Source organism: Bos taurus, chromosome 12 (assembly GCF_002263795.3).
Source record: "Bos taurus isolate L1 Dominette 01449 registration number 42190680 breed Hereford chromosome 12, ARS-UCD2.0, whole genome shotgun sequence".
In the NCBI taxonomy this organism is placed as follows: Eukaryota; Metazoa; Chordata; class Mammalia; order Artiodactyla; family Bovidae; genus Bos; species Bos taurus.
Genome location: NC_037339.1, coordinates 2,365,198 through 2,392,772, shown reverse-complemented (window position 1 = coordinate 2,392,772; position 27,575 = coordinate 2,365,198). Strand labels below are relative to the sequence as shown.

General features: G+C 38.0%; 1 protein-coding gene and 1 long non-coding RNA gene across 2 annotated transcripts in view; one reads left to right on the top strand and one right to left on the bottom strand.

The window, feature by feature from the left end:
• DIAPH3 (diaphanous related formin 3) overlaps positions 1 to 27,575 on the bottom strand; it is a 563,614-nt gene that overhangs the window by 351,675 nt on the left and 184,364 nt on the right. Inside the window, 6 exon segments of the mRNA NM_001192614.2 lie at positions 1,108 to 1,212; positions 6,565 to 6,629; positions 9,243 to 9,361; positions 15,367 to 15,483; positions 16,286 to 16,404; positions 16,692 to 16,802. Coding sequence (NP_001179543.2) covers positions 1,108 to 1,212; positions 6,565 to 6,629; positions 9,243 to 9,361; positions 15,367 to 15,483; positions 16,286 to 16,404; positions 16,692 to 16,802 — 636 coding nt within the window.
• Positions 12,169 to 12,929, top strand: LOC132346733 (uncharacterized). Its single transcript, XR_009496648.1, has 2 exons — positions 12,169 to 12,326; positions 12,697 to 12,929. It is a non-coding gene; the product is annotated as an uncharacterized lncRNA (long non-coding RNA).

Below are 27,575 nucleotides of genomic sequence, written 5' to 3'. Positions count from 1 at the left end.
CAAGAAATGCTTCAATTAGGAAAAATTAAAAGAAAGGAAAGTCTAAATTTATACTAGCCTGGACCAGGAAAAAATTGTCATGAATATTTCAGTGTCTAAAGCTCAATCTGAAATATAGAAAACACAGCCGAATGTTTCTTTAATATGAGGGAGAGGGAACCACATAAGAAAGATGAAAACTTTCAACAAACTGTGGTACCTTCTCTTGCAGCACTAGAGAAAGATGATCACTGAGAATTTTCTTAAAGAAAGATTCTATTTTTTTCCCCCAAAATTGAACACTAACAGATAATTCCTAGAGTATCTTCAGACAGACTCTGCAACAAAACTATACACTAACTAAAAAAAAGAGAACAAAATTGCAAATAACATAGGGAAAAGTATGCCTAACATTATTTCAACATAACCATAAATTAGGATGAAAGGAAGATAGCAAAACTATACTTACTGCTCATCATCTTGCATGTAAATCTACATGAAGGAATTTAGCTATGAATTTTCTACTTCCTTACTTTCATCCATGTAAAACATGTAGATAATGTATTTCTTGCTACCTAACTGTTTTGTGTGCAGAGAGTATATATGTGAGCTATCTACTTCATAATCCAGACTTGCTCCCTTTTTTGTTGTGTTTTAAATGTTTACTTTTGGAAATTGAAAAATTATCAGAAAATGTTCTCATTCAGCTAGAGGTTATCTTTCACTGCAAGGTACCCATAGGCTGAAGGTTTTGAAAAATAAATAGCTTGAGCAATAATTTTCTGTAGTGGGATAAAGATCAGTGATGAATGACAAATCTAATAATAAAAGACTTTCTTACCCTTAGTGCTTAATTATCTAGCAAACACATGACATCAGGAACAAAACCCAAATGAAACACAAGGAAGAGATTAAACATTTTAAAAAATGCAAATTAAAAAAACAAAAAAGGCAAAATAACTTAAAAAATTTAAACACAGCAGAATAGAAATATATATAAACAAAAATATGAAAACATACAAGAAAAATTAAAGTTTCAAAATTTTGATGCTGTGAAGACATGATACAACCTTTGTTACCCTATAAGTTTTCAATACCCAAATTCACTCCAGGTAGATAGTATTTTACCTGTGATTTAAAAGCTTGTAACTCTGCTTGAAGCTCATTAATCTCTGCCTCTTTTTTCTGCAGTTGAGCCTGAGTTTCTTGGTGGTCGGTAAACTCTTTTTCAAACTGGAAAAAAAAAAAAGAGAAACATACAAGACACAGAGAAAGATGAAAATAAAAAGCACTATTCTTCATAAAGAAATTTGACTCTAATGCTCTGTTAGTGGCACATAACTTTTCTGAAAGGAGTGGTGGTAGCTTTCTGCTAAGTCGCCCACAGCTTTTCTCTAGGTCTCTCAGGGTCCCACCAAAATCATTCATTTGCAAAGGAGCAGACAAAGCCAGAAATGAAATCTGTGACCTTCTCCTCTCTTCAGAACAAACTGGGCTTACAGTTTTACAGAACGCTGGCATTTTTCTTAAGGGTCCCCAAGTATCATTGCAACTTTGTGTAAAATAATAGAGAGCAAGGCACTGTACTGAATTCCCTGACCCTTACCTGTGAAAACGTATACTTGAAACTTCCCAAGTTTATCAACATGATTTAAAAGAATTCCATTTCAATATTTTTTTATTAATAAATAACTCCACTTTGCAAATGCATCAATTATTTCCTATTTTTGTAAAATAACATCAGAAACTTAAGAACCCAATATAGGTTCTAACCTTCATAAAAGTTTAAGAGGATAAACTCCATCTTCTTCATCATTAATCTTTAGAAAATTAATGATAAATTAATCTTTCAAAGACCTTAGTGCCACACTTTGAAGGAAGAAGGCAAATGATAAAATTTGGTAAATCCAATGAGTCTTCTAGATATAGGCACTTGTCACAAGTCACCATCCTGCACTGAAAACAGTTTCACCTGGCCATCATCTTCACTAAAATCCCTCTACTAGCAGAGATGAACATGAGTTCTGTCTCATGATCGAGAACACGTACTTGACTCCCTTTTAAAAAGGAAGAAAGTAATCACTAAAAAATACAAATAGTTCACAAATGTAGCTTTGAGACTTTAAAATACAGTCAAATGAGGGTTAGGCTTTGGATTAGGAATAGGGTCTCCATACACTGGTGGCTTCCAAGTTCCCATCACCAGCTCCAGATTCACAACTGCATTCCAGACTGCAAACCAGTCTATAAATATATTTCCAACCTAAGGAAGGTTTTTCAAGAGTAAGGAAGCATTCCAGTATTTTCAAAACCAATACTGTCTTTCTCTCTACAAACTTTGTTTTTTTAATACTGCTGTTCCATCCAAAAGATAGCTCACATATCATGACTCCTTTGTCTTAAATCTTTAGTGGCTTCATTATAAAAACCACACTTATTAACCTAATACCTAAGAACCATCTGATATCTGGTCCCATTCCACCTCTTTCCTTTATTCAACAAATATCCAACAGCGTGACTATTACGTGTTTCTCAGAGTGGCAGGGACTAGGGGTACAGAGTTTAAAAGAATATGATCATTGTGTTTAGTAAGCATAGTGTCTGATGGCAAAATCAAAACAAACTAACCATCCAAAATCTATGAAAATTATTCACAATAGAGAAAGGACAGGAGGCATGTGTGTCATTCCTGGAGCAATGATGCTTGATCTAAGGTTTGAAGAACTTAAGTCATTAGCTGAGAAGCGTAGCTTGCATTTCAGATAGTGACTAGTACAGTGCATACATGAATGACAAGCCATCCCTTGTAAGGGCCACAAAATGAAGTCTGAGAACAAACTGCAGAGGATGAAGCTAGAGATACACCAGAGCGAAACTATGGAAAGGAAGTTTACAATAAACCAAAAAGCTTTTTTCTTTTCCCTAATAACTACAGACAATGTTTAGAGTATTTATCACAGGAAAGCAATGTAATCAGATCCGCACTTTGGAAAACCCAAGGAGCAGCAGCACGGACAATGGACTGAAGATAGACTAGAGTCACAGAAACAGGCGCTGCAGCTATCCAAGCAAGGATGCAAGCCCTGCTGGAGCAGGTCAGAGAACAGGACAAGAAAACAGGGAAAGAAAGGGGGGGGATATATACATAACAGAATCGAAAATTAGCATCTGACTGAACAGAGGAAATGAGCGAAGATAACGACGGTGTTCTGTTGCTTTGCAAGCTGGCAAAAAACGATTATAATTTGAGGGAATGACATTTTTAGAGACAAGAATAAAGAATTTGGTTTTGAAGATGTTAAGCTTGATATAAGAAATTCAAAATAAATGTACTTATGCCTCCTCCTCAGATAGTCACTTTGCTGCCTCCCACTATCCAGCAGGGCTCACATTAGCCATCACTTCCTAGGGCAAGTGTTCCCTGGCCACCTGAGATCCTTCCTACAGGCTTACACACCACACCGGGTTTTCCTAAACCATCAATTATCATCCTGTATTATAAAACTATCAAAATGTAGTATCATACACCTCAGTAATGCTCACCAACCTGGAAGCTCACTAATAATGAGATTTTTCTGCTTTATTCATCACCTTTCCAAAAGCTTTATATTTATAAATTAAACTCATTTGTTGAGTGAAATCATCAGCCAATTCCTGTCAAACTTTCCTTTATATGTTGAATAACCACGTCAATATCATAAAGGTCCTCAATCTCCCAGTCTCAAAAATCTCTATGAGGTCATTTTCGCTATTCTCCTTATGACTGCTCAGTCGATGTTTACTGCTGCTTAGCAAGAAATAGAAAACTAAATTCTTATGAGAGTAAGAATGAAGCCGCCTTTCTCATAATATCAATATGTACACTGTCCTGTCTTAGGTCTTAGAATAAGATGCAGAAGGAAAAAGAATTATTTATCGGAACAAAAATAAAACTATCAAAACAACCAGAATCATAGTTACTATACTCAAAGAAAGCTTACTAAATTAACTTTATCATACTGAGAGTATCTGTATTACTTACAAGAGAGAGAAATTTCTACATCCTCCCCTATAAAAGGATCAGACAAAATATAAACTTTGCTTTAGCATTTTTATAATATCCATAGTCAAATCACAGTAGCCTTGAGGATAAAATGAATCTCCATTAAAGATGCACTTTACAAAAACTGAAATGATAGGCTTCCTCTCCGAAAGGAGTCAGTAGAGCAATATTACGCTTACAAAATTACATGCAAAAATGTCAAGAAACGCAGTTAAGGTTCAGGCTCTACTTAATTTCATTCCCTCAGGTAAGTGAATTAGTGCATCTATACAAGAAGGTTGATAACTCAATACTCTCTATGTACTTTCTGACATTTCTAGTCTTCATTTTTCAAATTTATGCATTAAAATAAAGAATGTGTCTAGCAACCATGATAGCTTCCTGCCTAAAGCAAAGTATTTACATGTGTCCTTATAAAGCTATCAGAAAAAATTCTTGCTGACACATACAAAATGGTATGGCAATAGAAATCTTTTATGGAATGAACAATATTTTCTGAGTATACCTAAGACACATAACTGCTGACTAAAAGAAGACAACTAACCTTGAACAAGGTCTTTCTTCTATTTACATTAAAAGCTTACAATTTTAAAACAGTGTTTTGAGAAAGTTATCATATTCAAATACTGTAAACCAAAAAAAAAAAAATGATTATAAAAGCCAATTTAAACTATCTGAGATTCATTCAAACCAAATAACTTGAAAGCGTGCTACTCCCTTCCTACAGTGAGTCGAAGTATTATTTACTGAGCTTGGAACACAGAGTCAGTGGGTGAGAGGTCACCATACAACACAAACATCTATCAACTAGAACATTTATGACACATAATTTAAAGTATCTATTACTTTGTTTCCCCCATTAACTAAGTCACTTTGCAAAAACAGCGATCTTAATATCCTCAGCTGTAATCTGAGCCTGCAGCCAAAGGCCTGGGAGATAATATTCTCTAAGTATTTGGCGAAACTTAGGATGTCTTAGGGCACTTACAAAGTTCTCCATGTGAAAGTGAAAGTCAGTCAGTCATGTACAACTCTTTGCAATCCCGTGGACTATACAGTCCATGGAATTTTTTTTTTTTTTTCCATGGAATTCTCTAGACCAGAATACTGGAGTGGGTAGCCTTTTGCTTCTCCAGGAAATCTTCCCAACCCAGGGATGGAACTCAGGTCTCACACAATAGGCAGATTCTTTACCGGCTGAGCCACAAGGGGAAGCCCAAGAATACTGGAGTGGGTAGCTTATCCCTTCTCCAGTGGATCTTCCTGACCCAGGAACTGAACTGGCCTCTCCTGCATTGCAGGTGGATTCTTTACCAACTGAACTGTTAGGGAAGCCCTAACATGTTCTAAAGTGTCTTCCTGCAATGCGGGAGACCTGGGTTCGATCCCTGGCTCGGGAAGATCCCCTGGAGAAGGAAATGGCAACCCACTCCAGTATTCTTGCCTGGAGAATCCCATGGACAGAGGAGCTCGGTGGGCTACAGTCCACGGGGTCACAAAGAGTCGGACACGACTGAGTGACTTCACTCACTCTTTCACTCAAGATGTTCTATCTTAAAAGTCTATTAAAAATGTACAATTCTCTCAAGGTTCATTTAGGGCTTGACACATCAAAAATGTAGACTCACTAGCATGGTGCCTAACTCAGTCTAAATGTTCCTTGAGTACAATGTTCACTGAAGCAGTGGTAGCAGTTACTGCCATGATTCCTCCAATGAAAGGAACCAGCCCCAAGAATTCAAAATCAGAATAAACTACTTAAACTGTGAAGAATCCAACAACAAAAGATAATAAAATTTAAAAATAAAATTTTAAGATCAAAGAACAAGTGTAATAGGTACCCACTAAGTAGAGACAAAAGCATAATACACTAACTTAAAGAAAAGGGGGGACGCCTGGATGGTCAACAACACTCCTGGGACAGAAACACATGAAACTGCTAACATCCAATACTTATGACTTATGAAAAAGACAACTTTAAATGGTTCTGCTTAGTCTTATGAAGCAACTTTAATCGAAACCAAAACCAAGTTAAACTTTCTCTTAAAATTTTTAGATATAATTTCAATCTTAAGGGCCTAAATTATCTGAGGCCTTGAGAAATACTCCAACCTTAAAATTCTGATTCTATATACTGTCGATCATTTATTTATTCACTCATTCAAAAAATATGTTTAGTTTTCAGTCCAGGAATTGTTTTAGGTGCCATGATAATGAATAAAGCTAACAAAAATCCTTCATAAATTTTATTACAGAGGGAGAAACAGACAAGACATTTGCATATACTCACACAGATACATAAATGGTGTAGCACGTCAAATGGTGATAAATACAACAGTAGGAAAACAAGGACAGAAGCATACGGAAAGTCAGAGTTGGGAGTAAGGAGTTTAAATGTTTAAATAGAAGTCCTCAGAGGATGGCATTTGTGCAAACACCCAAAGGAAGTAAAGAAGGAAATTGGAAGAACACAGAGTCCCTGAGGCAGAAATATAGCTGCAGGAGCCCCCCTGTAGTCTTGCAAAGTTAGTCAAACTACTTACTTTCTTGTTAAGTTCTGATGCTTTCTCTTCAGACCCTTCTAGTTTTGCTTCATCTATGCAAATATCTAAAATTGCAATGACAAAATTTTTCTTAAATTCACTGTTACTTTAAAAGTTTACAAAGAAAAAAAATTACAGAGAAAAATTAGAAATAATGTCAGTAATAAACAAAATGGAGAAATATATAATGTTGGAATGGAGAATGATTTTCTAAGCATGATACCAAGGTCATAAAATATAAGAGGAAAGATAAACCCAACTACAATTTTAACCTTGTGTTAAGCAAAAGGAAGAGAGAGTTCAACTGTACATATAACACCCAAAGGTTGCTATCCTCAGTTCATATTTTGAAGGAAAAGGAGAAGATGATAACCAATACAAATGGGGAAAATGTACAATAGCAATAAGCATAAAATTAGGAATAAAAATCTAAAAATTGATAAGTCATAAGAACAGATAACTGAATTTTCCTAATAATATGAAAACATAATTTAATTAGAAATAAACAAAGATTAAATAATCCCTAATGCCAAGTACTGGAGATAGCATGGGGAACCCAACTCTCCTAAAAGCAGCTGGAAGTATAATTAAGGAACTTTGCTAATAAGAAACTACGCAATATGTACAAAAACTTAAATACTTTCTTTCACCCAGTAATCCTATTTTTAGGACTCTGCTTTTAAGTAAGAATATTCATTAAAATACTGTTAGCAAAAAACTGTAAATAACTTAAATATCCACTAATAATAGATTAAAAGGCTCTGATAGGAATCCACCTGACGGGATACTTCACAGGAGAAGTAATTCATATGGATGTCTCATGATTTACTATATCCCTTCTTTCTTTTTTAATGAAAGTAATAATGAACATTGTTTAATAAAACATACTACAAAACAACTTATGAGAAACAAGAATCAACCAAATCACTACATCCAAAACTAGTCCCGCTTCCTAAGTGGGACCACTCACAGCTCTTTCTATATTAGATTACTTTGGTGGTTAGCTTCTTAACTCTAAATACAGTATGTACACAATTATTTCTTGATTTAACTATGTAGGGCATTATGGATAACTTCCTAAGAAAACACTTTCCTGTATAATCCCAATTCTCTATAATTTTTTGTTCATTTGGCTGGCTCTGTAGCACTAAATTAATACTTAATCCTCTGATTCTTGTTACACAGACAGCATCTCTTGAATCCCCCTTAGTATGTTATCTGTGCCCTATACTTTCCAACATCTGTCTCCCATCTGAACATGTTAACACAGTGACACTCATTGTGTCTATAAGTTTATTTGAAACTTTTATAATCAATAAACAATAAATTTCTTTAACTATGTAACTAATTTCACTTATATAGCCAATAAGTATTCAAAGATTTTATTTCCTTCTCAAGAATTCAATGTCAAAACCTCTCACCTACTCAAGAAAAATATTCCTAATGTCCAGGTAGAAAAACTTTCTCTTCAGACACTATTCAAAATCATTCCCATATTTTAGTTTGCTACCTATTTAGAGAATATTTTCCTTTATTTCTATGTCCCTCCCACCCCCAGGAACTTCTAATGTCTTCTCTCTTAGGGAGAGAAACAAGTATTTGCTTTTTCAGTGTCATTAGTATTATCTACTACTTTCTCATTCTATACATCCCACACTTCTTCCTGAACTCAAATATTTTATGAGGAAAAAATCAACTTCATGCAAATAATACTCTTTGAATATTAAATCAAGATTTGACATATGGTAACTTCTTAAACATTAGTTACCATGTGGAATCACATATCATTTCAAAGACTGTTTTGCACTCTGTTACTTTTAAATCATTTAGACACATCAAGCCCTGGTCATCTGGGAAAGAGTGGTTTACAGAGTCTTACAGATCCTTCAGATGGTGATACATCTCATGATACAATGTCAAAATAATCATGTAGGGTAATATCACCACTAATCTCATCAGAAAAAAAATTTAGCACTGCAAAGCTGACAAGATGACAGTAGCAAATCCAAGTTTTCCAAACGCAAATTTTTATATAAATGCTTGGATTTTATATAGTCTATCATCTTCATTTGATTTTTAGGAAAGTGTATGCCAAACACTCACATCTAAGTAGCCACAATTTGTATAACAATCATTTTTTCAAAGATTAAAAGAAAAAAAAAAAAAAAAGGCAGGCATCTCAGCTGGCAACTCAGACAATTATACAAGTACTTCCTTGTGGTCTCCGGTTTGCAGCACAAGTGACTCACAAATACAATATATTGAATTTTGAATATATTCACACAGAATATATTCACACAGTATACACAACAGTAAATGTCTAATAAAATTATTATTTTTTAATTCTTTATCAAGGACATTCTTAAGTAAAAAATAGCAGTTTCGTTTCATTTCTTTTGTTTTACCAAAGAACCCCAGGGCTACTGGGGTTTGGTGCCACTGCCTTGCTTCACTACAACGTGCCAGCAGTTTTCTCAATATTACTCTGCAAATATCAAGACAGTGAAAAAGGCAAATAAGGTTTCCGTACTATTGTGAAAATAGATTTGACTAGTAGGACCTTCTGCAAGGGTATCCAGGACCCTCCAGAGTCCACATTGCAAGAAACAACGCTCTAGCGCTAACCCATGGGTAAGGGACAGAAGGTATTTCCATTTTAATAACAGAGACACACTCACCAACAAACTGACTTAAATCTAAATCTAGTCTTTTTCGATATGTGAAGTCTGGATCCATCCCATCTCTATGCAGTACAATCTGAGATACACACTCATCAATTAATTTGAAGTACTGTTGCCTAGAACCAAGGAAAAGAATAAAGGTACACTCAATTTATCAGTGTAACTTTACATCAAAACAAAGCTATTTCATTCAGTAGCTTGATTTCCAGTTCAATAATATACTACTGCACAGTTTTAACAGTTGATATAACAGACTTAACATGGGAGTGAGAGTAAATACAAATGTCACTTTCCTTCTAATTATTTTAACACATTAATGTTTTCATAATCTTTTAGTTATAAATAGTGTGTGTTAAAGATCATCTTCTTATGAAAGTCAGAACCTTGACTTAATTAGTAGGCAGTGAAAAAGAGAATATTCAAATGAAGTGATACTGATACATGCTTAAACACAGTCCTCTGCAGAGATCATCAGCCTATCACTATACTGTACTAAAAGGGTTACCATTAACTCATTTTATTTTACAAATCAGAAGACATATTTTCTAAAAAATTATCTGGAAGTTTCTTAAAACCATACAGTTCACTGTGTTTCTACAATTTTTGGAATAGTGTGTATTATAAATAGTATCAAAAGAATATTTTTTACTTAAAAGAAAGCTAGAAAAATTCAGTTTAACAATTTTTCTCCAATGTTTAAATTTAATTAAAATCCTCAAGCAGGCTTCATTTGTAACTACAATTAAGTTCAGTCCACCTGTATGAGTAACAAGTTAAAGAACATCCTTTGAAACAACTCAAGCCAACAAATGCAAAAAAAGTCTCCAGAAGATTCTACAAACAAAACCAAACTACAGTTATGGGCAGGGGCAGGGGGCACAGGCCTCCATCCCAACCACCCAGGAAGACTTACTTCTTCTCAATGACATTTTGCACAGTTTTTCCTCTCCACCTCCTTCTCACTATGTGATGGCACCTCAGCAACTTCAGCTTTCCATCCCTATAACCTATGATCTGCTGCTCTGGACCTACTTACTTACACCCAATAAACCATTTATTACACTGAATAAAATAAACTACAGTTCAACATTAGCAAATAAGAAAATGTTCATTAACTGTCATAGAGTAACAGTATTCAAGAGAGTATCCTTAGGTACAGATCAAGGCAAGAAGGCCTAATCATTGCTTTCCTCAATTTTCTCAACTTCTTTCAAAGAAATAATCTCCTAGCTAATATCTTAGCTATAACAACCACATTTACACTTGAGGTATTAATATATAAATTGCACACATTTCTATCACATTTAAAAATTGAGATGACACATTCTGTCCCTTTTTTACTCTTATTTAATGTCATCTTGATGCTATTTTAATAAAACATTTCTTATATTAACACAAGTTATTTTGTGTCATTTTTTTAAAACCATAATTTCATTAAATGCTTTCTCAGTTCCACCATTCTAAATTATGAGCTCATTTATAATGCAGACGAAAACTGATACAGAAACTCTTTCAGCAAGGCAGTACAAGTAAAGAACAATATACTTATGGATTCCATAAACGTAAATCTAGAAAATAATCTCGATGTGAGATATTAGTAAGGTAGTGAATATGTCAGAGGAATATGTAAACAACCTAATTAAGGAATAAATATAAAATGTCATTTTTGTTGGAGAATATTTTGAAGTCACCTTCACTTTCTCTGCAGTTTTTTTACCAAAATCAGAAATTATCTCCATGCACATTCAATTCACACGCTATTTTGCACACAATAAGCCATCAATAATTTGCTACAGAATTGAATTTGATCTTCTATTCACCTTCCAATTATCTTGCTGCATTTGATTTTTCGTGGGGCCTTTGCTGTTTACTTTCCAACTGAGTTCCATTTCAGTAAAATTTCCTTTTGTCCCAAAAGCAAAATTGAGCAAAGATTTAAATTCATAGATTGGATTCTTTTAAGTGAGAATATTTTGCAGTCTACAATGAAAAATAACTTATTAAAAGCTTTAAAAATTTTATTAATTATCAATATTAATTCTAAATGTTCAAGTGAAAATGTCCAGAAAACTGAAGACCTCTGAAAGGTAAAATCCAGGTCCATTTGAGATAGCAAAACCAAAAAAATGAAGAGGTAAACCCAAAAGAACAAGGTACATAGGACTGCACAACAAAAAGTAAAATTTACTGTATGTGAACTAAAAGGTAAATAACAAAAAAAAATTTTAAAGAATATATAGCAAAAGTATTATGTAAATGACCATAATTCTGACTCTATCCTGTAATAAGTATATTCCCACTATAAGAATAAACAACCTAGGGGGTAAGATGAGGAGGGAGATGGGAGGGAAATTCAAAAGGCAGGGGGTATATGTACACCTATGGCTGATTCTTGTTGAGGTTTAATGGAAAACAACAAAATTCTGTAAAGCCCATGGGGAGGGAGGAGGGAGGAGGGTTCAGGATGGGGAACACATGTATAATTTTTTTTTAATTAAAATTGAATAAAAAAAAATAATAATAAAAAAATAAAATAAAATAAATAATTTTTAAAAGAAGAATAAACAACAACAAATAGTAATAAATAAGTGAGAATTTTGGTCCATGGGAAAGAACCAATGGGATCTTTACTAAACAGTCACAAGAAGAACTCTGCCTTCATAGCAACCACATCTGGAATGAATACCAAGGGCCTTGGGCTGAAAGAGCCAAGGAAGAAGGGAACACAGATGATTATCCAACTTCAAAGGTGATACTGAAAAACTGAGGAAAGGAGGGGAACTTCTATGGCTCACTAATATAACTTTGATAATGGTACTATGACAGAGAACAGTGAGGGCAGCCCTTAGCATGGAGCTGTTGCTGGGCAACAGTACTCTGCCCGTTACTTGGCAACAGGTCCCACTCAGTCATTGGTTGGTGCTACAGTGGGCCCCGCCCACAGGCGACCACCTGTCAGGAAGCCACGGTGGGTGGAGTGGTCAACCAAGAGTGGGGCGCGGCCATGACGGGGAGTCAGGGAGAGCAGACCCTGGCCTCCGCCAGGGTCCTCCCACCCGTTCCCTGGCCTGGGACCAGAGGGTGAGCTGGGCACCCAGGGAGGAGGCCGGAGGTGCGTCACGGAGGCTCCGGAGACTTCCCCACGGCCACCCACGAGCCGGGGCCTTGAGGCCCTGGGGAACCGCTCTGCAACCTCTGTCTCTGTGAGCGGAGAGCGGCGGCCGTCCGGCTGGGCCGCAGACTATGGGCCCTGCCTCCTGCCCCCTTTTGGGGGCCTGAGGAATGGAGGGCCAGCTGGATCCTGGGCACCGGGCTCCTCAGCGATGACGTCTGGATTGAGTCTGGGAACCTGACCCTGAGGGAGCTGCCAACCGAGGTGGGCCTCCTCTTGGCCAGGACCTGGGCTTTGGAGGGTGAGAGCTGTGCCCTAGGACTTGGTGCTTGTTTTCAGGACAGAGAAGAACATTTGTTTGGTAGAGATTTACAGGAACATCGTCACCTGAATGTGACCTGACTTCAAGAACAAGGATTTCACACCAGGAAGTCTGTACCAACTAACCACGTCCCTACCCACCTTTCCTATAAAAGGGCTTTGTTGAAAGCTTTGGGGGAATTTGGGATTTTTAAAGCATGAACTACCCATCTTCTTGGCTGGCTCTGCAGTAAACTTTTCTCTGTTCCAAACTCCATGTCTTAGTGTTATTTGGCCTCACTGTGAGTCAGACACACAGACTTGTATTTTCAGTAACACTACAATGTAATATTTCTCTAGATAGTTGATTCTACTAAAGTGATAGGCTTGCCTGAGCATTCCCCACAAGAGTTGTGCTTTTTAATCTGTTCTGAGGTTTAAAAACCACATGTCCCCTAGAGCACAGATATAAGGGACTAGGATCCTAAGTAAGAAATAACCTCCTTCGCAGCACTATGCGTGTGTGCTAAGTCGCTTCAGGGATAGTCCAACTCTTTGCGACCCTGTGGACTGTAGTCTGCCAGGCTCCCATGCATGGAATTCTCCAGCCAAGAATATTGAGGTGGGTTGCCAAGCCCTCCTCCAAGGGATCTTCCCGACCCAGGGATCAAACCCACATCTTGTGAGGCTCCTGCATTGCTGGCAGATTCTTTACCACTAAGCCACCAGAGAAGCCCTTTTCCACACTATAGACACATTCAAACCTTCAAAAGCAATGAACAGTCTTAAATTCTTGGAAAATACAGAGATCAAGAAAAGGATGGGGTTACTTTAGAATGAGTAAAACTTTCAAGTTTACTTTTAAATTTTCAGAAGAGTACAATGAAATGGCAACCCACTCCAGTACTCTTGCCTAGAGAATCCCATGGACAGAGGAGCCTGGTGGGCTGCTGTCCATGGGGTCGCACAGAGTCAGACACGACTGAAGCGACTTAGCATGCATGCATGCATTGGAGAAGGAAATGGCAACCCACTCCAGTATTCTTGCCTGCAGAATCCCAGGGACAGGGGAACCTAGTGGGCTGCCATCTATGGGGTCACACAGAGTCGGACACGACTGAAGCGACTTAGCAGCAGCAGCAGCATGATTCTCAAAAATCTTATTTAATCAAGTATTAGTATTTTTTATCTAGCATTTATAGAGTGGTTCAATAAACTGTCTTATTTTAATAAAGTATGAGAAACAAACAAATGAAGCCTCAAACAGGTTCCTGACTCATATTTTAAAAGACCTTGGGATTTACCGATTCTACAAAGGAATGAGGTAGGGCAGGTGGTCATACTCATCTCAACCTAAAGTTTTACCTTGTTTAGATTTCTGTTCACTTGTTAGGTACATCAAAAACCTAAATTACTCCCTCTGACATCACCCAGAGGACACAGCCTGAATGAAACTAACAACTCCTACTTGAAATCAGAGTAAGACAAGACATACTATCCACTGTATTTGAGAAAAAAATTTCAGCAAAGTTAAAGGTGGCCAAAATGGCTTCATACTCAAAAGATCTTAGCTTCCTTCATAAAACAGTAATAAAAAAGGAAAGAGGGTATAGAGAATATTTATTGAGCATACACCATATCTGGCTAGGAGTCTCACTCATGTTACCATTTCAATCTTCTTAACAATAGAGCAGCTTCAGTGCTGCTATCCATATATAACTACAGATGGTGGTGCTCAGTCACTCAGTCGTGTCTGATTCTGTGACCCCATGGACATGCATGTAGCCAGCTAAGCTCCTCTGACCATGGAGTTTTCCAAGCAAGATACTGGAGTGGGTTGCCATTTCCTATGCCAGGATCAAACCATGGATCAAACCTACATCTCTTGAGTCTCCTGCATTGACAGGTGGATTCTTTACCACTGATCCAACTGGGAAACCCATACAACTACAGGCAGATATGGATAACAGTTAATTTCTTTAAACAATTTGTTGAGCTTAAGATGTCTAAGGTATAATCAAATGACTTCAAAAGTTATTGGTCTAGCTTTCTGATACATTAACAACATTAAACTTAACTGTACTATTAAGGAACTTTCTAGCTACTTGAAAGTGAAGTCGCTCAGTCGTGTCCGACTCTTTGTGACCCCATGGACTGTAGCCTATGAGGCTTCTCCATCCATGGGATTCTCCAGGCAAGAATACTGGAGTGGGTTACCATTTCCTTCTCCAGGGGATCTTCCCGACCCAGGGATCGAACCCAGGTCTCCCACATTGGAGGCAGAAGCTTTAACCTCTGAGCCACCAGGGAAGCCCTACTTAAACACTAATAAAAGTGATGTTTTAATATCTTTTTTATAACTTATGAAAAGAAACTTATCAACACCATTCCTACTGCCTAAGGACTAACCAGAAAATATTATCCATCATGCAATAAATTAGTAATAAATAAATTTGTTGCCAGTTCTTATTTTTATTCAGATGAAAAGTTGTAACCAAGAATCTGCTAGAGCTTAAAAAGTAATAGTAGTATCATTTTATACCATCATCTATCTAAATATATGCTCATAGGAAACACTGCATACTATGAATTAATACTATGAAAGAAAGAAATCTTAAAAATATGTGCATGCTCAAATCAAACAGCTGGTGAATTTCACAATATAATTTTATTAGTGAAAGAAAATATTAGAATATAGCTTCCTCTTACCTTATAAAATAATCATTTCGAATCAGCAAAAGATGCTGCAGAATTGAAATGAAATATCCCTCTGCTCTGGTTTCCTTAACTGTGTTCCACACCATGTTGTAAAGATCATTCACTTCAGTAAATTGATTAAGGAATATGTGGATTTATTTATTCTCTACACCAAATAACTGCAGTAATGTGACACGGAATCTGCTGTGTAAGGCCTCAAAAGATTACTCTCTTACTCTAAAATAGGTATCATATAGACTAAGCATATAATAAAATACAGAGGGAAACTGTGCAAATGATAACGTCACCTGATACTTTCTGGCTTCTCCTCCACAGTCGACTCTAACCAATCTTACTCTCTTGAGCCAAGACGCTCTGGCAGAAAGTGGCGGAGAGCTGGTCACAAAGGCTGCACTGGGTTCTGGGGCAGCCGTGACCGAGAGAGCTGGTGCCAGGCATTACCTACCGTGGCGCTCCCCCGTGGAGGACAGATATGTGGCTCATTTCTGGACAAACACAGACATCTGCAGATGCACACAGCCAGCAAAGGCCCCTAACAAAATACACGCAAGGTACAGGGCAGAAATAACCAGCAGGCTAAGGGGCCTCCTCCTAAGGCGGGAAAGCAATGGGCAAGGGGGCTCCAAACAGAAAGAACAGACTGCGCAGGTACACATTAAGAGGCCTACAGCATCCAGATTTCAGGTGCCACATTCAGTTATATAAGCATGTTTTCATAAAAACACATAGAAACTAATAAAAAGGTTTACACAAACATCCCTCTGATTCAATAAAGTTTTGATTTTATAGCGTTTACCTAGAAATGGCTTCTGAAGTTTTATATTTTAGGGCTAGGGGCTGACTGTTTGAGATTTAGCAGTAATTATTAGTAATTAATACATATTTGATTGGACATCACACAAAAGGATATTCAAATTCAGCTCTAATATCTTCGAGGCGATGGGAGAACTCCATCAAATCTTCTTCCTTATGCTCATCAAAGACTTTAAGTTGGATATCCAAGCCATCATTCTTAATATGTTTTAAATTCTACAGATATTAAATAGAAATTATAAGGAACTGTTTGGTTTTAATAATACACAAAATTAATGAAAAATATAAACAATAAATGAACCACTCAACTTGATTTATAGCATTCAAAGACTTAAAGTGTTAACTAATACTCAAAACTTATCGTCTGTATTTCAAAAACAGATTTTATACTCAAGCCTTTTTTCCCATAGATAAATTATTCTTGAAAGTAATTTATCTAAATTTCCCCCTACTCAAGTACTTCTCTAATTTAAATATTAATAAGGAGACTGCAGGGCACTTACTGGCAATATCTCTTTCAATCCACAACGCATAAATTCATTTCTGATGTGAAGCCTGAAGTCCAAGTCATCAGGAGATGTAACGAGGGCATTGATGAGCTGCATACACGCTACCTATAATAAATTACACAGCAAGACTTAGACTTGGATCAGACATTGAAAAAGGAGTACTAGAGCTGAGACATCAAGGCTGTGTTCCAAGTATTTTCAAATATCTTCCTTCACAGGTGAGTCTATTAAAACGATAATTTGAATGTAAAATACTTTAGTCAATTATAAATTATACAAGAAATATATTTTCAGAGGAGTTTTTAATTCACTCCAACCAAAAGTTAAGTTCTTGTCCAAAAATATCATTCCATGCACACAAGACATAAACTGAACACACATTAGTTGAAAAACTATAAATATCCTTAGATAACACTTACCTAAACTAGGATAATAAAATAACTTCCTATTCATCAAGAGAAACTCCAAGACTTTAAGTCAATAAGAATTAACTAAGGCATAAATTTAGTTAATGTGGTTGCTATAACCAAAAACTGTATTATGAACATTGTAAGGCTAATTACTGGTTTGATCCCTGGGTTGGGAAGATCCCCTGGAGAAGGAAATGGCAACCCACTCCAGTATCCTTGCCTGGAAAATCTTATGGACAGAGGAGCCTGGTGGGCTGTAGTCCATGGGGTCGCAAAGAGTAGAGCACGACTGAGTGACTAACACTTACTTACTTCCTTAACTGACCAGGCACTGGTCCCTGCACTTTGACAAAAATTCAGACCTACTGTATGTTATGTTTATTAAGAAGACATAAAGAAATAACATGGCCAACTGAGCTAAAATATTAAAAACTCATTTTTTTCTCAACTTTTACCCTGGAACTCCAACTTTCAACTTGGATATCGTTTTTTGTTTTTGTTTTTTTAAATCACTGGTTGAATTGTATCTTTCATTATCAAAAATCTATATAATGAAAACAAAGGAGGTAGTTTCTAGGGAAGCAAAGAATTCTTCGTTGTTGTTGATGGTTATTTTTCTAAGTCTGCATTCTACCAAAAGCCAACAAGAAAGACTAGCCTACTGATCAATATGTTTAACCTCATGCTGTTCTCTAAATTGTCCTTTCTCCATCCCTTAAGGCAAGGTTTATATGAATTTAAAATGCCATTTTGGGATTAAAACACCAACAGGGGTCTGAGTTCCAGCTGGTTGAAATATATTGTAATTGTTCTGTTTGATATCTAAACACTAAAATCTAGCCAGCATGCCTCTACTGTCAAAACCTGAAAGAGAGGGAAAAGAAAAACATATTTAGAAAAAAAAGAAAAGAAAAACTTAAAACAGAGTCTACCTTTCAGTACATGTTCACTCAGCTGTAAACAGTTCATGTCAAAAAGTCAAGTTTAAAAGGCTTTCTTTGCACTTCCTTGCCAGTCATTACCTAGTAACCACAAATTTTTTTCAGCATTATAAAAGATCCCAAACAGCATATGAATCATGTTTCTCTACGTACAGAGAAATTAAATTAGCATTAGTCACCAGGTTTCCAGAAAAGATGCAAATTATAGACAACCCAAAGAAAGCAGCAAAAATAAACAACCTAAAAATTAGCAGCAAATATCACCTAAATGGAAAGTCAATATGTATAGAACAATATTAGCACAAAATTGAGGAGAAAGAAAGGAAAAGGATCATCCAAATTGCTTCCAGGAAACACTTCAAAGGCAATTTCCCGTAAAAGGAAAAATAGGAAATTGACAAACTGAAATAATGAATTTAATTCTTTAAGATCCCTTCCCAATTCTAATGGTAATTTACCATTATCATGACCTATACCCACTCTCTGATTAATTTATATCCTGTAAATATATGTCTACATACAGTAAAATGTATTGATTTATTTTCTTACAGATGAAAACCTCTATAATCAAGGTAAAGACCAAGAGTTTCTTCTAGGTTTCTAATACATACATTGAGATATTTGGACCTGTTTTACCACATGATTTCACACCGATACAGCATACCAGCATATAAATAAATTTCTATAGACAGCAGAAAAGGCTCAGCAACTCAAAAGGCACATGTTGGCTAACCTAGTGAAGATAAGTAGGTACAATAACATAAATTCACTCTAACAGATTTATGAGAATATACCATGTGAGCATATGGAGACAGTAACAAAAACAAGGACAGCTGAGGAACAGAACTGACTCTCAAGGATTAATCGGAAGACAAGCAGCCAGATGAAGAGGAAGACCAAGGTGTTCAAATATAAGAGTTAACATATTCAAAGCCCTGGGGCGTTCTGTTGAATCACAAGGAATTCAGATTTTCTGAGCAGTCTGTAAAGGTAGGAAGTGGGAGTGCAGGGGAAGGACTCATTAAAGATGAGGCCAGACAGATGAAGCACAGCCTCCTAGGCCAAATCAGAGAGTGCTGGTTCAGCTGGAAATAGGGAGAATCATAAAGGATTTCATGCAGAGGAGAGGAAATAACAGAGGTAACAGATTAAGTGAAGAAGTGATCTTAGAATTCCCCTAACGGTCCAATGGTTGAGACACAGAGCTTCCAAGACAAGGGCCACAGGTTCAATCCCTGGTCATGGAACTAAGATCCCACATGCCACACAGCATGGCAGGGAAATAAAGCTATCATAGTGGTAACCTCAGTGAGCAATGAGGAGGTCTTGAACAACCTTTCTAAAACATGTGATGGCTGGGTGAACATGTGGTTGAGACCAAAGAAAAGAATTCGCAAGTTCTCCCACCTTTCTTTCTCAACAAGATAGGAGGTAGGAGTATTAAGACACATGAAATGCAAGGAGAGAAAGAAATTTCACAGGACTCTAGAATAAATTCTGCTTTTAAAAATGAAATGTACATTAAGAATCACACATTCATTTAAAAAATTAGTTATTGAATGCTAGGATATTAACAGAAACTCCAGGAAATAATGAAATTGTGATATTCATCATAAGGAATTAATCATCATGTTCTGCTCGATGTTCCAATTACATAGCATATATGATCTCCATTAATTTGCATTAACTATGCCATACTAACAGTTTCAAAGGCAGACAAAAGCTACCTCACCCCAGAACTGATAAAAGAAAACAGGAGTTTCTGCCCTCCTCCTAGGAGCATTTTAAGTTACATAAAGGCTCTATCTTTGGGCATCAGACCCTCTCTGTTCATTAGGTTATGCATTTCATTCCTTCCAAGCCTGTTAGTGATGTCTACTAAGGACTTGCTGGTACTGGGGACACAACTATGAAAAGACAAGACAGAAATCACTACTAAAGAAAGGGAGGAGGCGAGACTGACTCCATGACTTCTGACCAGGGCAATTGAAAAGCTGACAGTCATTTATTAAGATGGAAAATAAATAAGGATAAACAGAGGAAACAGGTTTGGGAAGAAAGATCAGGAGTTCAGTTTTAGAGATGTTAAGTTGGAAATATCTATTATTGGTCCTTATCCAAAGAAGTAGAAAAGGAAATTGGATATAGGAGACCCTAGATCAAGAAAGAGATTACCATAGCAATTGCATGTAAAAAACAAATCTCAGATGATCATCAAGAGAAGAGAAGAGAGAGAGAAGAGGTCCAAGAACTGGCTGTGACATTTCAGTTTCATCAATTTCAACTTTAGGTTTTGATTTGCAGGTTGGGGAAATGAGTTAAAGAAAAGTAGAAAGCTATAATGTGGTACAAAACAAACAAGGAGAAGTCTGAAAAGTATGGGAGGAAAGTGTGTCAACAGAGAGAGTGATCAACTGTGTCAAATAAGATCATTACCACTGCATTTGGCAAACTGGTGACAACGAGCAGTTTCTACAAAGGGACAGAACTGCTCTTCCACATGGAAAACTCTCTCTCTCATGTCCCATCAACAACCAGTACATGAAAGCATACGATTAAACTGACCCTCAAATACTCTCCTCCTTACTGCAAACACGTGTTTAGAAACACTTTATTAACACTTTATAACACTTTAGAAACACTGCTTATTGACCTTTGGTTCAAACAAGGTTTCTAACTAAGACATCTTTTAGGTGTTAGATCATGGACTCCATTTTAATGATTTAGAAAGTAAATGCTATAAACTTAATTGTTACTCTTGCCCCAATTATGAAAAAGGAACCTTACATGAGAAAAGCTACTTTTAACACAACTTCTAGCTATAAAGACATGTCTGCACACATGTGCACAGGCCTGCCAGCTAGAATTCAGGATAGCTGAGGATTTCCTCAGGAGTAGCAACAAACTGAAAATGAACTGCAAAAACTGAGACCAGCAAAACCCACACAGCCAAGGATGAGGAAAATAAGTAGCCAAAACCATAATCACAAATAGTGGGGAAAGTATCAGCAAGGACATAAACTAGAAAGGGGGACAAATAAACTGTAAGCAAAACTCACAAGGATATTCAATAAGAGGGACAGAGCTTGTCAAAGGCAATCTTAGAACAAGGTAAATGATCAAAGGAAACTCATTAGAAGTAGAAAGAAGTTAAACAGCAAGACAAAGACACACACAGGAATTAACATCACTTAATCAGCAAAGTAATTTTCCACCCTTGAAAATGAAGTGAGGAGGTTTCTTCATATGTAAATACATATTACCTAAATTTCCTCTACCACATAATTTAATGTAATGCTATCTATCACTATGTGCAAAACAAAAGGAGAAAAACATTAACATTTTATGTATCTTTAACTTTCGGTTCCCAACCCTTTTTCGACTAACAAATTTGAGCACAAAATTCCAGGCACACTGAGAGCTGTGATGCTTAAGACCAACCACGGGATTGTTCGGGTTATGCCGAGGCCAACAACACAGATGCTTTCTCCAAGATTATGCCAAAGGAACTGAAAAGGTGTCCAACAAACAGCGAAAGAAAGTATTCTTTAGAAAGCTCACAATTGGGCAACAGGTTCATCCTGAATATGAGGAGATGTTTCCATATGTAAAATGATGGCAATACTACACTGAACACATATCAGCTTCACAAGCTGAATGCAGACTGCAAACCAGCACCAGTAAAGTACTTAAGTAACAATTCTATCAGAATCTGTGAATACCTGCTATCTGTGCCTGGAAGAAACAGGTTATACAGCTATTCATCTTCTTAGCTCCACAGCAGAAATCATCTGTCTCTCTTTGCACAATCAAATTCCACATTTATCAAGTTAAAATGAGTAAATGATGCTTATAGACAAATATCTTGCCTCCAGTGCAACAAAAGAAATACCCAGGAATTTTAAAATCTCAAGCATTAATCGAGAAGATAAACAACCTGACTACTACATTACGAAGACAAACTCAAAAAAGGGTGGATTATGTCAGCAAATGTAAAGTCCTATACTTTACTTATATTTCTAATAAAATTGCTATAAATGATAGACAAAGTAAGAGGACAAGTCAGAGCTTGTGGTAACTGCATATATCTCATACAAATTCAGGCAAATAAATTACAGGATCAAGAGGCTCTAATTTACATGAATATGGACAGTTGAATTCAAGACAGAACAAGGATTTTTAAGGATTTATTCTGACACTCCCCCTGAGATATCCATGAATTCTTTCTGTGTTCTTCCATTTTGTTGAGATTCTAGTATCGCAATATTCATATGAAATATTAGCAAGCTCTGAATTCCTGAGTATCAGTTTCTTAAGAACTTAAGGAGTGTATTTCATTCATCTTTATTGTTCTAATATCTAGCAGAACCCAGCACAGCAATCACTGAATAATTAATTGACTGGTTATGAAACTTTGCAGTTACCTTGAGTCATGAGTTACCTTCATCTTTCTGGTGGTCTCTTATAGCATAAGTGAAAAAACGCATTACATAGATTCAGAAAATTGGCAGTATACTCTAGGATAAAAATGTTACCCACTAGTTTACTATACTGAGGTGTGTACTCCAAATGACAATGAGTTTACATTAGAATATTATTTTACTCTTGCTTCTTTAATGTTTATTAGCTTAATGGCATATTATTTACTTGTTCATTTAATATATTAACCTTTTGATTCATACAGATACAGTAACCATACTGTTGTAAGCTTCAATAAAAGTAGTAATCAAAAACAGAGAGGAATTAAAATAATTTGATCTCTGCATCCTTTTGGAAGGCCCCAACAGTGGTCTTAAAAAATAAAATGTCCACGACAGCAAAAGAGACACTGATGTATAGAACAGGCTTATGGACTCTGTAAAAAAAATAAATAAATAAATAAAATAAAATATGAAAAAGATAAAAATAAATAAAATAAAATAAAATAAAATGTCCAGCTATACCCTGTAGTCTTCATTTGGGCCTTCAATAAATGTGAGAATGACTTACTTGATGTTAAAAGTAACTTTACTTATCATTTACTTTTTTGAGGGGGTAGGAGATACTTGAAACAAAAAGAAACAGTCAATCAAGTTATAGGAAGTTATATGACGATTCCTTATAGGAAGACCTTTGTTTGGTTGTGGGCAAAATTAAACTCGGGTACATTTTGAGCCTAAGGGCCTTAAGGGTCTTAACCATGAGGGAAATAAACAAAAGCTAATAAATTTGGCTAAATTCAAACCGGCATTGTAACATTTTCTTCAATGTCATATCTGTCAATTATTGCCCAGTGCTGGAAGAAATATCATTAACCTCAGATATGCAGATGACACCACCCTTACGGCAGAAAGTGAAGAGGAACTAAAAAGCCTCTTGCTAAAAGTGAAAGAGGAGAGTGAAAAAGTTGGCTTAAAGTTAAACATTCAGAAAACTAAGATCATGACATCTGGTCCCATCACTTCATGGGAAATAGATGGGGAAACAGTGTCAGACTGTTTTTCTGGGCTCCAAAATCACTGCAGATGGTGATTGCAGCCATGAAATTAAAAGACGCTTACTCCTTGGAAGGAAAGTTATGACCAACCTAGACAGCATATTGAAAAGCAGAGACATTACTTTGCCAACAAAGGTCCGTCTAGTCAAGGCTATGGTTTTTCCAGTGGTCAGGTATGGATTTGAGAGTTGGACTGTAAAGAAAGCTAAGCACTGAAGAATTGATGCTTTTGAACTGTGGTGTTGGAGAAGACTCTTGAGAGTCCCTTGGACTGCAAGGAGATCCAACCAGTCCATTCTAAAGGAGATCAGTCCTGGGTGTTCACTGGAAGGACTGATGCTAAAGCTGAAACTCCAGTACTTTGGCCACCTCATGCGAAGAGTCGACTCATTTGAAAACCCTGATGCTGGAAAGAATTGGGGGCAGGAGGAGAAGGGGACGACAGAGGATGAGATGGCTGGATGGCATCACCGACTTGATCGACATGAGTTTGAGTAAACTCCGGGAGTTGGTGATGGACAGGGAGGCCTGGCTTGCTGTGATTCATGGGGTCGCAAAGAGTTAGACACGACTGAACTGAACATATTTCAAAGCACAGTGATAGCTGAATTGAAGGTCACTTTTCCTGCTCTGGTTCTAACACTTTAGTGAACGGAAACCAGTTATCCAACAGGTAAGCATCTTTCTAGGGGCTGGCTGTGCTGTGCAGTCTGTGGGGTCTTAGTCTCCTGACCGCGGGCTGAACCTGCACTCCCTGCACTGGAAGCATGGCATCTTCACCACCAGACCACTAGGGAAGCCCCTCAATTTTTTACATTAAAAAAAAGGAAAAACTTCCTTTTTTTTTTTTTTAGTATAATGGAAAAATTTGATCCAATCAAATTTGCAAAGACCTATTCTGTAATTGAACTCAATGAAATCCATAGAGACTGATAAACCTTTTATTTTCCCTTTTTTTTTTTTTTAAGTTAAGAAACCTCTGTCACAGACCTATTCTGTAATTGAAGTCAACAAAATCCACAGAGACTGAAGAAGCTTCCCCCCTCCTTTTTTTTTAAGTTAAGAAACCTCTGTCTTTATAGCAGCCATGAACATGTACTTTTAATCTTTGACTGCAGTGAGTATAAACAACCAACAGCCCCGGCTGCAGCCCTGTGACACCCATCACAACAGGTGTGACAGAGCTGCATTTCCCATGGGCTCCACCAGCCAACCCAGATGAACAGTCTTGGTTCCACAAGGCAAGTTGCAGCAAGAGTATTATTTTCAAATTATCTAATTTAATGTTATGTATATTTTACCACAATTAAAAAAAGAGAAAGAAGTAGAATAATGGCTATGTGCTTCAATAATGGGTGAAGAGAAATTATAAGATTTGGGTTATTAGTAAAAACTATGTAGTCCAGACTTCCCTGGTGGCCTAATGGTTAAGAATCAGCCTTGCAATGCAGGGGACACGGGTTCAGTTCCTGGCCAGGGAACTAGGATGCCATGTGCCATGAGTACGGAGCCTGTACACTCCAGAGCCCGAGCGCCAGACTACAGAGTTCCTGCCCTGTGTCAAAGGACCCCACAACAGAGCGCAGATCCATGCACCGCAACCAACACCCAAAACAGCCAAATGAACAAAAAAACAGTAAAAAATAAGAGTGGTCCACAGAAATACAGCAAAGATCCAGCTAACTGTAAGTATCTAAGAATACTAAGTCAAATTTTGAGAAACCTGGAGGCAATTACGGATTTAAGTTTATTTAAAGTATGTATGCACGTGTGCGTGTGTTAGTTGCTCAGTTGTATCTGACTCTTTGAACCCGCCAGGCTCCTCTGTCCATGGGATTCTCCAGGCAAGAAGAGTAGAGTGAGTTGCCATTCCCTTCTCCAGGGGATCTTCCTGACCTAGGGATCGAATCTGATCCCTTGCATTGCAGGTGGATTCTTCACCATCTGAGCTACCAGGGAAGCCCATATTTAAAGTATGTTTATATTTAAATATATTCTGATCAAGCTCAGAAACTAAAGCTGCTACAGGTTGGCATCAGCACATCGAAGACCAGAGAACCAGAACTTTACCCCTCCGAGCCGTGCGGCCCCACAGGCCCTCACTCACATCTGCTTTCTGATGGGGCTCGTTCTCCTCCTCTCTGATGAGAAACTCTAGAAAACACATTTCCCTTTAAACAGCAGTTAGTGTACTGTCACACGAACCAAAATGAGTGAAGGCTTTGTTCCATGCACGTGACATCAAGGCACAGCAAGTGTACAGAAACACCACCAAGAGCATCAGACTGAGGGAAAAGAAGCCACGCAGGAGACGGGCAGAGGGGCAGGGCTGTGCTCGCCGCCGCCAGGAAACGCTGCGTGGGGCTCTCAGGGGTCTGAAAGCACTGCAAGTAGAGGTGGAGACCACTTTTCTTCTGCAAGACTTTTACCAGGCTGTCTTTACAACAAACCACCTTGGAAGACAGAGACTGCATCCACCCTCCAGCCAAAGGGCAGGCAGACCCAAGCCCATTCTGAAAGATCTGTGCTCCCCAAGCTGAAAATTCCTCTCCTGTGACTCAGCTGCCGTCTCTGCCAGGCCATCACACAGCCCCTTCAAAAACAAAGACTGGACTCAATGTTCTGACCAGCCAGCTGGGAGGCCTCACTGAAAGCACTGTCACCCAGCAGCTTTCCAACTGACAGAGATCCCAACTGGGGGATCCCGAGAACTACAGACAACATGTCCCACCCAGGAGCACCTGCACCTTCAAAAGCCAGGTGTTTACTTGCCTCTCAGTGCAAAACACGGACATGCACCTCAGAGGCACGCATAAGAGGTGTTTATCTGTCTGAGGAATCAGGACCTGTACACGTACAGCCTTAGATAGCTGTGGTCATCTTTCTACCCTGAGGCAACTCTGGTTCCTCTGGAAAGTTTCCTGGAGAGAAAGTACATACGTGCCCCAGGAGACAGATCCCTACCATGAGACACTAAGGGAACAGGCCCTGAGAAACATGGCCCTGGCTTTGCCTGGAGTGGTCAATGACATGGCGTCAGCCCCAGAAGGCACTCATCAGCTTCAACTCACCGTCAGGGCTGTCATGGATGAAAGAGTTGCCCCGATGTCCACCTTGCTGAACAAAATCTGTGCAATCATTCAAACCTAAGCTTCAGTGAAACTGCAACAGAAGAAACTAAGAAAGCTTTCTGAAGTCCTAACATAAGACTCTGAAGAAGGCAATGGCATCTCACTCCAGCACTCTTGCCCGGAAAATCCCATGGATGGAGGAGCCTGGTAGGCTGCAGTCCGTGGGGTTGCTAAGAGTCAGACACGACTGAGCGACTTCACTCTCACTTTTCACTTTCCTGCATTGGAGAAGGAAATGGCAACCCACTCCAGTGTTCTTGCCTGGAGAATCCCATGGACGGAGAAGCCTGGTAGGCTGCAGTCCATGGGGTTGCACGGAGTCGGACACGACTGCAGCGACTTAGCAACAGCAGCAGCAGCAGCAACATAGACTCTAGTGGTTTATGTCTGGCTGGCAGGATCTGCGATCTGAGAGGCAGGGCTAAGGTCAGTAGTGCAGAGCAGCCTCAACCTGCTGCTTGAAGCACTGCTGACCAGCAGGCTTCATCAAATACTCAAGAAGACAAACTGAACGAATCTCATCACAGCCTGTACTGGTCAGAGTAACTGCTGCCCAGAGTGTCTTTGCTCTAACGTGACCCCTCCATTTGGAATCTGGGGCTCGAGCTACTGCTATACCTGTGAGTAAAGGGAGTCCTTTGTTTTAGACCTAGGAGTCCGTGTCTTTGGACAGCAGCACCCCTACAAGGGTGGCAGACAAACACAGCAGGTTATGAGTGGCAAGAAATCACAGTGGCAAGAAATCACAGATCCTTTGTGCTCTTGACCCTCCCAGCCACAAGTCCAGGAACACTGGATCAGGAAGACACCGTAGGAAGGGAAGGTGCAGCATGCTATCACTGAGGACGCAGGCGCAGAGGAAAAGTAAAACAGCCCCCCAAAAACACTCCAGGATTCCAACACTTTGATTCCATTCCTTA